This window comes from Rhamphochromis longiceps, linkage group LG3 (genome assembly GCF_057381845.1).
Source record: "Rhamphochromis longiceps isolate RC_006_pf linkage group LG3, R_longiceps_female_GT1.1, whole genome shotgun sequence".
Lineage (NCBI taxonomy): Eukaryota > Metazoa > Chordata > Actinopteri > Cichliformes > Cichlidae > Rhamphochromis > Rhamphochromis longiceps.
Window position 1 is genome coordinate 54,545,966 of NC_140559.1, and position 13,697 is coordinate 54,559,662.

General features: G+C 45.1%; 1 protein-coding gene and 1 long non-coding RNA gene across 2 annotated transcripts; both read right to left on the reverse strand.

Annotated features, from left to right (window-relative positions):
• Positions 1-576: 576 nt before the first annotated feature.
• Positions 577-2,693, reverse strand: LOC146675305 (uncharacterized). Its single transcript, XR_014910262.1, has 3 exons — positions 1,549-2,693; positions 1,385-1,465; positions 577-896 (listed from the first exon to the last, which is right to left on the reverse strand). It is a non-coding gene; the product is annotated as an uncharacterized LOC146675305 (long non-coding RNA).
• A 3,294-nt stretch (positions 2,694-5,987) lies between these two features.
• LOC146675306 (zinc finger CCHC domain-containing protein 18-like) lies at positions 5,988-9,855 on the reverse strand. The gene is made up of 3 exons (XM_085400395.1): positions 9,495-9,855; positions 9,331-9,411; positions 5,988-8,842 (listed from the first exon to the last, which is right to left on the reverse strand). The coding sequence occupies exon 3, from the start codon at positions 8,328-8,330 to the stop codon at positions 6,651-6,653; it is 1,680 nt and encodes a 559-aa protein (XP_085256521.1). The 5' UTR covers positions 8,331-8,842; positions 9,331-9,411; positions 9,495-9,855; the 3' UTR covers positions 5,988-6,650.
• Between the last annotated feature and the right edge of the window lie 3,842 nt (positions 9,856-13,697).

Consider the following 13,697-nt stretch of genomic DNA (forward strand, 5'->3'; position numbering starts at 1 on the left):
GCTGCACACTTATAGATTATTCAGGACTGGAAAGACAGAAAGAATAAAGGAGAGGCTTTATCATCTGTTGTTTTAACACCTACTTCGCCCTTGCCTTGATCCCAACCTATTGTTAACTTTGGTCTTTTGCATAATGCACTCGTTATTTTTACATTTTGTTAATATGAAAATATCGATTTCTGCAGCTTTAAAAATATATTTGTTGGCACGGTTAAATAGTCCTTCTCGAGTTGCTGTGTGGCTTTAAATCTCTATTACTGACTATGCTGATCTCTAATTACAAAAACATAATGATGATAATTTTAAAGGATCTTTAGAAGAAACAGACATATGCACGCACACAAACGCATTTTTGCGCCAAATTACGTGCACGTTAATCCGTCTGTGGGCTGGAGCAACACGACCCTACAGAAAGGAACTTTCTGTGTGAGTCTAGTGTAACCAACTTTAAGGTATAAAGGTGAATTACAGCGCAATAATTACTTGGGCTCGTAATAAGACCCTGGCCAGAATCAGAAGACACCAAATTCGTATGGAGCCAAAGTATTGAGCAGCAATAATGACCTGGACACAATGTTAACTTTTGAGTAGCCACTCTTGTATTGTTACAAAGTATAACAGGTATTTGTCCAATTTGTACAGATAAAGTATAAAATAAAATAAATAGTGTGCACACTCAACAAAATAAAAGTACTCGTTGGGGCCCTTTAAGAATTTAGAGTTAAGCTGGCGATAGCCAACTTCAAAGGTCCTTGTGAATGTAACTGGAATGTATGAGTGTGTGGTGTGTATCTTCTTTGGGGTAGATCGTCCTCAAAGTGGTTGGCTCGCCATCTATCACAACCAGAATATCGTCCTGGTCCTTGGACTTTTCCGTCCTCTCCAAAAAACCTGACCTATAATCCAGGTCATAAAATGTACATTCTAATCAGTCTGTTTCAGATGCATTGTTTAAGGTTAAAATACAAAATCAAAATATTGCATCACCTCATATTCATTGCATCAACATCTTAAATCTTATCAAATCTCACAGTTCTGTTGTACAACATTCAATTTTCAAGCATATCAAATATGAGAACTAAACATCTAAGTTGCTCAAATATTTCTCTATTCATGTAAACATTAATTAAACAATACTTATGGTAAGTAACCATTGACACTCAAAATACAATACACCATAACAAATTCAGAACTATGTGCAAATAAGCAACAAAATATACATATGAGTTCAGTTCAGAGGCATTAAAGCAGTGTGCTTAATTTCTCCACGCTATAGGCCTATTCGTGAGAGAGAAATGCACTAAAAATTACCCTCTAGATTACTTTAAACTCACAGTGAACTGACAAAATTTAGCTTTAGAGCAGCTAAGAACATGTTGCTCACCGTTGCTCTGTTTCACAAAAGCCCAACACACACTGGCGTTGGAATTGCAGCAGCTCTCCGGATGAAAGGTGAGTGGTTAGCCTGTGAGACACCGAGCTAGCATTAGCATGATCGCGACGGTAAGTCTCTACAAGTTTTTTCCATCAGAATAACACTCGTCTTACCGACGTTGCCTCTCTCCTTCATCCAGCCACTCGACTCCGGACTTCCAGCAGGTAAGTAGGCTGGTTTTCCTTCCTCTCAATCCTGAGTTTTCCTCTCTTTTGTCCGTGGATTTCTCGGTTTGAGTAGCAGATGCCTCCACTCCTCTTGCTGAGATAAGAAAAACCCGGGACACCATGCACCTCCACCTCACTTCCTGGCTGACAGGGTCAATGCGGCCTGGGTAGGCTCTGATTGGTTGCTGAGCTAGGTGCCCTCACGTGGGGTGAACTGAGAGGTGCATTCAATGGTCATAGGAAATACGACGCTTGTTGATGTGGACAGTTAATATAAAGAGAATAAGTATGATATTTTTCATCTGGGCTACACCCTCCCCTCCTGAACTCATGCACGTCCCTGTGCATGGTAGACAGTTAAATGATGATTATTTGACGGGTCAAGGAAGAGGGCGAAGCAGGCTCTTCACCATCACTGATGACATCGGCCCAAGCTGAAGACAGTCCTTGCAAGAATGATTTTGCTGCAGTGATCAGAGGATTGCCTAGCTCCGTATAGTCAAGCCGTCGTGGCGGACGACGGTTTCTCTCAGATCTCCTTACAGAATCATTTGTATCCATGTTTTCCCTTGTATCCACTGGGACTATCTCCTCCACTCTCTCCTCAGAATTCGCACCTCTGGTGCCAGCCTCCTGAAATGGAAGTTGCCTTTCTTGGACGTCTGGGTCATCAACAGGTGAGTCAGTTTCAGTTAAGGTTATTTCATCCACTTGTTCGGTCGGTGTGACTCCATTGGTAGATAAGTACTCAGTATCATCTGTAGTACTGTTAGGCATATCAGGTATGTTGCCAAAATCAGATTGGCTGTCAAAAACAGGTGGGTTGTCAATATCAGGAACATTTACAGGACTCTCACTCACTGTGTGGACAGGGGAACTCAACCAAACAGGAATGAGCAAATCATCTTCTTCGTCTGAGGAGTTCTCTTCCTCTAGCGCTGGATTTGCACGGGTTCTTGGCCTGCGTGACACTGGCTTCTGTACATGCTCACTGCTTTCCTCCACAGGTAGGTAGCCACATGGTAGCAACAGATCCCGGTGTAGTGTTCTTAGGGGACCATCTTTGTTTTCAGGCTTAACTGTATATACTGGGAGGTTGCCTGCCCTTCTCACCACTACATGCACAGTGTGTTCCCACTTGTCTGAAATCTTATGTTTGCCCCGGATACGGACATTCCTGACCAATACCCGATCTCCAGCTTCCAAGTCTGATGCAGTTACATGTCTGTCAAACCTCATTTTGTTCTTGTGAGCCATCTTTGCAGCCTTGTCCATAGCTAACTTGTAGCTTTCTTTGAGACGTGACTTGAGTTTTTGCACATATTCAGAGTGAGATGAGTGTTGTTCCTCTTGCACTGGCAGGTTGAATGCAAGGTCAACTGGCAACCGAGGTTGGCGTCCGAACATCAGTTCGTACGGGGAGAAACCAGTCACTTCATTCCTGGTGCAGTTATAAGCGTGGACCAGGGGTCTTACATGGTCACGCCAACAGGACTTATCTTGATCACGGAGAGTTCCCAACATATCAAGCAAGGTACGATTAAATCGTTCCACAGGATTGCCCCTAGGATGGTATGGGGTTGTCCTCACCTTGTGGATACCAGCCACCTGACAGAGCTCCTTGATTGTGCGGGACTCGAAATCTGGACCCTGGTCACTATGCAATTTTTCTGGGATGCCATAGTGTACCATAAAGTTCTCCCACAGACACCTTGCCACTGTGCGGGCCTTTTGATTAGGTGTTGGGATAGCAACTGCAAATTTAGTGAAGTGGTCCGTGATCACCAATATATCTTTGGTTCCACTCCTGTCAGCTTCCAGGGACAAGAAGTCCATGCACAAGAGTTCAAGAGGTCGTGTCGTATTAATGTTGACCAAGGGGGCCGCTCTTTCAGGCCGTGCCTTCCTCCGCACGCACCTGCCACACGTCTTCACTTTCCTTTCCACGTCCAAAGCCATCCTTGGCCAATAAAATCTTGACCTTACAAGGTCCAGTGTACGGTCGACTCCCATGTGACCCATATGGTCATGCAGGCTGGTGAGAACTGTGTTGCGAAGCTCAGCTGGAAGTACAAGCTGGTAGGTTTTCTGGGACCTCTCTTGGCGTCGCCGGTACAAGACATTGTTGCGGAGCTCAAGACGGTTAAGCTCTCGGAGGAGCAGTGGAAGCTCAGGGAACTGTGTGCGCACGGTTGGAGGTGGTGTGTCCCCATATTCGATCTGAGAAATAACATGCTTTATACACTGATCGGCTCTTTGCTCGTCTGCCAGCTCTGCCTCAGTTAGATGGGGAATGGTTGGCAGACCTCCAAACTGTTCCTCTTGCCCATAGCTATCAGGTACAGCACTAGGAGACACAGCAAGCACCTCCACCAAGGCAACACAATCTGCATCTGCCTCTCTTTCATTGTCAGGACTGACGCTGTAGGTGAACTGCCTCTCACAGATTGCTTTCACCACAGACTGATTTACAGCATTGATGTTGTCTGGATCACAAAGGTGATCTTGAGTGAACTGTTGTATGCGTTCAATCTCTTTTTGTGATTTCAGGTCGTCCGCTAGCCCTCCGTGTGGTCTGCGTGATAATCCATCCGCATCTCCATTCTGCTTCCCTGGACGATAGAGGAGTTTGAAAGAGAATGTGGACAGTGCTGCTAGCCACCTATAGCTAGTTGCGTCAAGTTTTGCTGAAGTCAGAATGTAAGTCAGCGGATTACTATCCGTTACAACAGTGAAGTGGTTGCCGTAGAGATAGTCGCTGAACTTTTCTGTAACTGACCACTTGAGCGCCAGAAACTCCAACTTGTGCGCTGGATAGCGATTTTCGCTCCGTGACAGCCCTCTACTTGCATAGCCTATGACTCTAAGTTGTCCCTCTTGCTCCTGATACAATACAGCACCAAGCCCGGTGGTACTGGCGTCGGTGTGCAGTATATAGGGTTTCTGGGGGTCAGCGAAGGCAAGTACAGGGGCAGTGGTGAGACTTTGGATGACTGACTCGAAGGCTTCCTGGCAAGCTGGCGTCCAGCGACCTCCGAAAGGGTCTTTTGGGTCATGGTACTGATGTGCACTTTGTCTTGCGTTTACTTTTGATTTCTTGTGGCTAGGTGGGTACCCCGAAGTTAAGTTGTGGAGAGGTTTCACAATGCTGGAATACCCCTTAACGAACTTTCTATAATACCCAGCAAAACCAAGGAACGACTTTAACTCTCGCAGGGTCTGTGGGACAGGCCATGTTTTAAGGGCCGAAATCTTCTCAGGGTCAGTCCGAACTCCATTTCTGGAGACCACATGTCCCAGATAACGGACTGAAGTCTGGAAGAAGACACATTTCTCTGGTGACAGCTTTAACCCAAACTCTTTTAGACGAGTGAGCACTTTCATGAGTCTTTCTTCGTGTTCCTCAAGGGTTCGGGAGAATACTATCACGTCATCAAGAAAGACCAATGCATCCTTCAAATGCATATCCCCCATGCACCGCTCCATTAACCGCTGGAACGTGCTGGGGGCGTTCGTTACACCCTGAGGCATTCTGTTGAACTCCCAGAAGCCGAGAGGGCACACAAAGGCCGTCTTCGGTTTGTCTGCTTCTTCGACCTCGATCTGGTAGTACCCTGATTTTAGATCAAGAACAGAGAACCACTGTGAACCATTGAGGGCTGAGAATGTGTCCTCTAGCTTCGGAAGGCTGTACGCATCTTTTATAGTCTGAAGGTTTAGACGCCTATAATCGATGCACAACCGGACTTGGCCGTTCTTTTTCCGGACTACCACTATGGGTGACGCAAATGGGGACTCTGACTCTCTAATAACTCCTGCATCAAGGAGTTCCTGAATGTGCTTCCGGACAGCCTCAATGTCCCGTGGGTGGATTGGCCGGGCACGTAGTTTGAAAGGCGTGCCATCCGAAAGTTTTATATGATGTCGCACCTGGTCCGTCCGGCCAAAATCCAGGTCGTGCTGTGCAAACACCTCAGGCATGCCGCTGAGCTGCTGAGTGATGCGCTGTTTCCATTCCAATGGAACTGGGGAGTCACCAAAATTGAAGGTTATGGTGGGCTCTTGGAAAGACGGAGTGTCTGGAGTTCTCTGGGATAGTTCTGACTGTTTGGTCTTGTTGTGTTCCTTTAATAGGATGGTCTGATAAGCACTAACCTCTGCAATAGTACACTTGGCAGGGATGACAATGTCGTGGTCAGACTCGTTGCTTATAACAACTGGCAACTTGTGGGGCCGCCGCTGGGGAAAGTCCACCAGACCGGCTTTAAGTAGCAGGCCACCGGGCAAGGGGGACGATGATGGGTACTCAATTACAACTGATTTTTCATCCTGAAGGCCCTCGCCAAGGGCGACTCCCTCCACCACTACAGTTGAACCAGCTGGAATGACTTGAGGCATCTTGCCAAGTAGCTTCACTACCCCCTGATGGGTGTCACTTGTCTGCTTCCGTCTCAACTCAATGATTTTGAAGACTACTTTGTAGCCATGTGGGAGGGGTTGACGATTGGCTAAGTCAGTCTCTGAGTAGATGTCGAACAGTACATCTAGGGTGTTTGTGCCTATGAGCATGAGGGATTGTGAAGTGTCAGGGACGATTAAAGCAAGTGTGTTTACATCTACTGGAACACCTATAAAGTCCTTTGGAAAAGTTATGGTCATTTCTATATAGCCAAAGTAAGGCACTAGCTGGCCATTAGCACCTTCCACTTCTAAGAGGTCATGTAGTGGCTTGATCTTTTGCTCTGAAAGGTGCTGCTGGTAAAATGACTCAGGAACAGTGGTAACTTGGGAGCCTGAGTCAAGAAGACAGTTGACTTCTTCACCTCTCACAGTCACTTGAGCTGTACTTCTGGTACCAATCAACTGTTTAGGGAGTTGGAAAGATTGGTTCTGCTCTGAATGGTTTAAGCCAGAACATGTTTGTGCTTTGACAGTCTTTGCTGGGGTACTTACTTTGTTAACCTCAGCTGTGATTTTGTCACCATTGTTTACGTCTGAGGGACATTGTTGACTCTCCTCAGCTCCTGTTTGTCCCACAACAGGAACTGTTAGATGTTTAAAGGTGAATCTGTACAATCTCGCGCTTCCCACTGGCATTGTTTCTCCTCCAACTGCTTCTTTTTTTCTGCTACTAGGTTGGGGTTAGCGGGGTCAACACAGCATGGAGCGATATGTCCATCTTCACCGCAGTTGAAACAATACCAGGGCTTGGGTCTGCCCCTTTGCCTCTTTGAAGTCTGTCTTTGCATACGTCCATCTACACCATGTGGCTTTGACATCTTACTCTGCGGCTTCCCTGCAGGGTCCTTGCTGTTTGCAAACTTTGTTTTTTTCTGTGACATGAATGTAGTTAGTTGACTTTGCAGACTCGCCACCTGCTTTCGCAGATCCTCAATAGCAGCAATGCTACTCCCATGTTTCTCCTCTGGTTCACAAACATGTGCACCCTGGAACTGTAACTGAGTTCTCTGCTTTGTGGTGCCAATGTGTTTTCTCATACGGTTAGTTTTTGCTTGCTGTCGATCTTCCTCAGAGCGAATCATTAACAACAGGTCTGAGAATTGGGGTGGGCTGCTCTTCTTTTGCTCAAGTTGCAGGGCGCTGAGTAGGTCGTTGTCCCAACATCCCCTGCAGAACTGTTTAAGTAGATGTTTGTCCACTTCTTCACATGCGACTCCCCCCCTCTTCGTGGCTCTGTTTAATGCTAGCTGTAGCCGGTGAAGGTAAGTGGATGACTTCTCACCTGGATCTTGAAGGGTGTTCAGGAATTGAGCGAAAAGTTCCTCACCATCTTCTACAGTGCCAAAGGCTGAATCTAGAAGCTGCAAATAAGTCACAGGTGGTGACTCAGGCCGCAAACTCTTAACTATATCAGCTGCTGGTGGGAGCAGGCTCTCATGGATCTTTCTGGATATTTGCAGGGGGGACATGCTGGGATCATTTTGGAGCAGTTCAATTTGTGTGCGCCATGTGTCATAATCAGTTTCATTGTTAGGTCTGGGAACCTTACCGGAGAAGGAACGGAGTCTCACCTGGGACTGGATGTGTGGGACAAGATCTTGCCTTCGTACGATATGCTCTACCACAACCTTCTGAATGTCAGGTGGGTTCAAGTCACTTACTGAGAGGGACGCTGCTCTCCTTCCATTAGTGAGGGGAACATCATCAGTGGCACCAGTATCACTTGGTGTAACATCTGAATGTGAGGTGTGACACTGTCGCTCTTTAGAAGCGGGTGGAGATACAACAGTGGTCTCGACATACGTGGGAGAAGGTTCTTCAGTGGTAGGTCGCATGGCTTCAACATCCTCCCCAATCTGACACATCATCTCCTTCAGCACCTCACCGTAGTCTTTGCCACTCAGCTTGGCTAGTTCCTTGAGTTCCGCCAAGTAGGTTTTTGTAACATTACTCCCAACCGTGGTAGTGTACATGCTACTGAGTGTTTTAATTTCATAGACAACGCTGGGATCAGCTTGTGCTGTGTATGTGTATGGTAAACGAGGTTCTAAACCTTCTAAGGCTGAACTGCTAGAGTATTCTACGATCAGGTTTTGGTAGAAGTTGGACAGTGAATCATCAACAAAAAGGACTCTTGTGATTTTACCATACTGTTTCAGAAAGTCAATGACCTGTTCATCTTTCTCAGATACCTGTGTTATCCCAGCGACAACAACCGCATTAGGTATTTTGACACCAGACTTTTGTATGAAATCCATGCTGGTCATTGCCTCAATATTGATGCTCAAATCAATTGGCTCCTGGCTGGCTCGCCACTTCTGTAACCAACTTTAAGGTATAAAGGTGAATTACAGCGCAATAATTACTTGGGCTCGTAATAAGACCCTGGCCAGAATCAGAAGACACCAAATTCGTATGGAGCCAAAGTATTGAGCAGCAATAATGACCTGGACACAATGTTAACTTTTGAGTAGCCACTCTTGTATTGTTACAAAGTATAACAGGTATTTGTCCAATTTGTACAGATAAAGTATAAAATAAAATAAATAGTGTGCACACTCAACAAAATAAAAGTACTCGTTGGGGCCCTTTAAGAATTTAGAGTTAAGCTGGCGATAGCCAACTTCAAAGGTCCTTGTGAATGTAACTGGAATGTATGAGTGTGTGGTGTGTATCTTCTTTGGGGTAGATCGTCCTCAAAGTGGTTGGCTCGCCATCTATCACAACCAGAATATCGTCCTGGTCCTTGGACTTTTCCGTCCTCTCCAAAAAACCTGACCTATAATCCAGGTCATAAAATGTACATTCTAATCAGTCTGTTTCAGATGCATTGTTTAAGGTTAAAATACAAAATCAAAATATTGCATCACCTCATATTCATTGCATCAACATCTTAAATCTTATCAAATCTCACAGTTCTGTTGTACAACATTCAATTTTCAAGCATATCAAATATGAGAACTAAACATCTAAGTTGCTCAAATATTTCTCTATTCATGTAAACATTAATTAAACAATACTTATGGTAAGTAACCATTGACACTCAAAATACAATACACCATAACAAATTCAGAACTATGTGCAAATAAGCAACAAAATATACATATGAGTTCAGTTCAGAGGCATTAAAGCAGTGTGCTTAATTTCTCCACGCTATAGGCCTATTCGTGAGAGAGAAATGCACTAAAAATTACCCTCTAGATTACTTTAAACTCACAGTGAACTGACAAAATTTAGCTTTAGAGCAGCTAAGAACATGTTGCTCACCGTTGCTCTGTTTCACAAAAGCCCAACACACACTGGCGTTGGAATTGCAGCAGCTCTCCGGATGAAAGGTGAGTGGTTAGCCTGTGAGACACCGAGCTAGCATTAGCATGATCGCGACGGTAAGTCTCTACAAGTTTTTTCCATCAGAATAACACTCGTCTTACCGACGTTGCCTCTCTCCTTCATCCAGCCACTCGACTCCGGACTTCCAGCAGGTAAGTAGGCTGGTTTTCCTTCCTCTCAATCCTGAGTTTTCCTCTCTTTTGTCCGTGGATTTCTCGGTTTGAGTAGCAGATGCCTCCACTCCTCTTGCTGAGATAAGAAAAACCCGGGACACCATGCACCTCCACCTCACTTCCTGGCTGACAGGGTCAATGCGGCCTGGGTAGGCTCTGATTGGTTGCTGAGCTAGGTGCCCTCACGTGGGGTGAACTGAGAGGTGCATTCAATGGTCATAGGAAATACGACGCTTGTTGATGTGGACAGTTAATATAAAGAGAATAAGTATGATATTTTTCATCTGGGCTACACCAGCTGGAACTGAAATTTGAAATTTCCAGCTCAGTGGTGGTGGTGGAAATGGAGGAGGAGAGTGAGTGATGATGGAAGAAGCACAAATCAGTAAGAGAAGCGAGGAGGTGCAGAGTGGAATGGAGAGGGAGGATGGTGATAAGACTGGGGAAGGGAGGCGGCGAGGGCCGGAGCAGCGAGAAGTGACGAGAGCTGATCTCTATTGATCACTACAGACAGCTTCATTATCAGCACTTACTGGACACACCGTGAATTCACAACCACTTCCCCCTGTGTGTGCGGGTGGTGCTGTGTATGTGCACCTGAGAGCATGTGTGTCCATGCAATATTGAGCACATTGCTTTAAAAAAAAAAAAAAGTAGTCTGATGGTTGTATGCATCTGGTTGTCCACACAAGATAACTTATTTTACTTTAAAACTACGAATGAATCTGCAGTTTATTGTCATTGTACATGTACAACAAAATTGTAGGTACACCACACAAACTAAAATCAGCTTTCTTGTTGGGTTTGCGATTATTTTGGTCATAAACTTGTGTATTTGTACGTGTTGATGCTATTACATGTGCCTGTGCTACTTGTACTGCGCATGTATCCCTCCATAAAAGTTGGAGAGAGCACTTTTGCTGGCGGTACTTCCACAAATTAATGACCGCAGCTGTGGAGACATCTATCTGAGAGAAAGTATTGAATGATCAAGGAGGACTGTACGAGAATGAAAGGAGAAAGGGAAGAAAAAGAAAATGAAATGGTCTTTCGTGAGCAATAACTGCAAGGTCTCCCTCCGCACCATTTCTTTGTGGGAATCCATTACTACAGCTTTTGAAGGCCATTATTAATATCAACACACACACACACACACACACAAAATAATACAGACGGGTGACGAATAAAAGGAGGGAAAAAAACCCCACAATGAGTCGCAGCGGCTGCTGGACCTCCACACACACCTTCAATATGCCTCCGCATTGATTACGCGAGACGGGAAATCTAGCAGAGGGATCCATTCATCAGCTCGAAAGATGCTCCATCATTTTATGATGACGGTGAAGGGTGCTGACAAACACATCGGCCCAAAACCTCTCATATGTGTTCACTCGGCTCGAGATGCGGTAACCGTGAAGACCTCCGATGATATTTTCATCTTAATAAAAGCATCCACTGACTCCTCAAGCCATACGGACGGGGCATGGTCACCCTGGAGGAGGCCGCTCCTGTCAGGCTTGAAATATTTCACAGGATAAAGGTGATGTCTCAGAACAGCTCTGTATTGATTTTCAGTGACCCTTTCCCTCTAATTGGACCGGTGGACTCAAACCATACCAGGGTCAACAATTCAGGTCTTTAATTTGTCACCGTCTGTGTTTGAGGGTCATTTTTCTGAGTGTGTAGTGCGCCATCAAAAATCCCACTGTGGAACAAAAAAACCTAACGACTGACAAGGATTTTTAACCGTCCAAAAATCTCAATTTACCGCTCGCTGCTGGGTGAACTTTTTTTTGAGTGTCCATTATGGAAGTAGTGAATGAATGAAGAGGGGGTGATTTCGGACAAAGCTCCGGACTCGTTGCTGGTTGCCTGGCAACTGTGCGTGGGCAAGAAATAGTCCCCCAAACCCCTAAAATTAATTTAATTAACGTGGCAATTGGTGGTGTATAAAGGTGCTGGTCAGCTTCTTTTTTTCTTCTTCTTTGTGGATAAAGCTGAGTTATTTGCTCGATTGTCATTCTCTATATTAAGCAAAGCTTACTGGCGGCAGCTGCCCAGCAAATAAAGTCCTTTTGGAGCCCAGTCTAACCACTCATCGGCCATCTTTGAAACACCTCTGAGCATTTATTTTGAAGTATTCTTTTTAAAACTTCAGTGGGAAGCAGAACATAAAAATGGGGTGTATAGAATCACTCAAATCTCAAACAAAAAATTACTCATGAACTTTAAAACGTTTTTTTTTTCTGTGTTGTGTTTCTTTTTGGGGGATGGGGGGACTTATACATCTAATACTATTGTTTCTGAGGCAAATGGTCCTATTGATTTCAATTCAGGGTTCTTTGATTTTCTGTTTCATTATGTCCCCACAGACGCATTAAAGTCAAATTTATTTCTATAGACTTAAAGTCCTAATTAGTTTTTTTTAAACAATGGTATCTGGGATAGGCTCAAGCCCCCCTGTGACCTTGGTAAGCGGAAGTGGAAGATGACAGATGGATGATTGTCACATTTATCTATGAAAACTTACATTAGTGTTTGAAAGTAGCGGATTTAGATGCAGTAGTCCAGTGGCTCCTAAATGGTGGGCAGACCCACACAGGTGTGCATGGAATATTGTAACAACCAGTAATTATTTAAAAAAAAAAAACAAGAAAGAAGGAGGCACTGTGCAGTTCAAATGGCTCACGTGACATCCATCTGACTGTCTTCAGTAAGCTAGGCAGAAGTCTAAAAATCAGAATCAGGTAATTTCGGTAGATATGATGTGGTCTATATAGAAACTCACTAAAACTCCCTGACCCAGTCTGCATGGTGTTTTAAGACCAGTTGGGAGCTGCTAACATATTTTGAAGTATATAGCACCTGGAAACAAAACGTCTCCTGGCCTAAGATAAACGCCCCTCTGCTGGGGCAAAGGAGCCCAAGTTTATGCTCGTATAGTGGTGACGCTAATTGCTGGTCGTGTTAAGTCCAGAGGCCATAGATGGGTGGTCAAAAAAGTGCACTAACTTGACATTATAATTGACAAATGATCTGGAAACATGTCAGATAACATACCAGGCATTCAAGGTGTACCTTGAATCATAACTCAACAACTTTGTCTGTGTAGGGCACAAAAAACTTTAAAATGACCGCTGTAGAAGACATCAGGTCAATGTTATATCTATCTATCTATCTATCTATCTATCTATATATAGGATCGCAAGTTCGATTCCTGCCTGGGGCGTCTGTATCCAGTAAGGGTCCTAAGGCTAGACCCCCTATGCTAAGCAAGCCTACCGCAGACATGAGCGAGACAGATAAATATGAAGGCATGCCGGCTCGGACGTCGCCCGGATCAACAAGGTCCGCGTCAGGTGTTGAGGAACCAGGGCACCCTGACGAAAAGTGGGCTACTGGAACAAGAAGGCATCGGTGGGCAAGGGACGAAAACAGGGCGTTGTTGGAATGCTACTACGCAAGTAACCCCGGCGGAAGGGGCTACATGAATAGGATGAGGGACCTATGGATTCTTCGATACCCAACATCCACAATGACAGCGAAACAACTAGTAGCTCAGTTGAGTGCGAGAGGAACTGACCTGAAAAATAGGATCATGGCCAAGCTTGAAACCTGGATCCCCCGTAGCCAGTTACCAAGATTACGTGAAGTACCCTCAGAAGGTCTGCTAGATGATGTTAATGCAGCACTACGGGCAATACCTACAACCACGATTACCGACACTAACAAGCTGATCTACAATACGGCAGCAGTGATCAGTGAGATGCTTGGCTACAAGTTGAACAGCCACAAGGGGCAGTACCCTCCATGGAGAAGGAGGCTAGAGGGCAAGATCAAAGTAGCACGGAGGGAGGTTAGCCAACTAACAGAGTTGCAGAAAGGTGCGACAAATAAGGTGCCTAAGAAATACAGCAAGCTGTCCATACCTGAGGCCTTGGAAACTGCCAAGCAAAGACTCACAGCCTTGGCCAGCCGCTTGAGGAGGTACACCAGAGAGATAGAAGGCAGGAGAATAAACCAGCTGTTCTCCACAGAACCAGCAAAGGTGTACTCTCAGTGGCAAGGGAACAATAAGAGAACAGCACCACCAAGGCTGGAGACGGAGCAATACTGGAAGAGCATATGGGA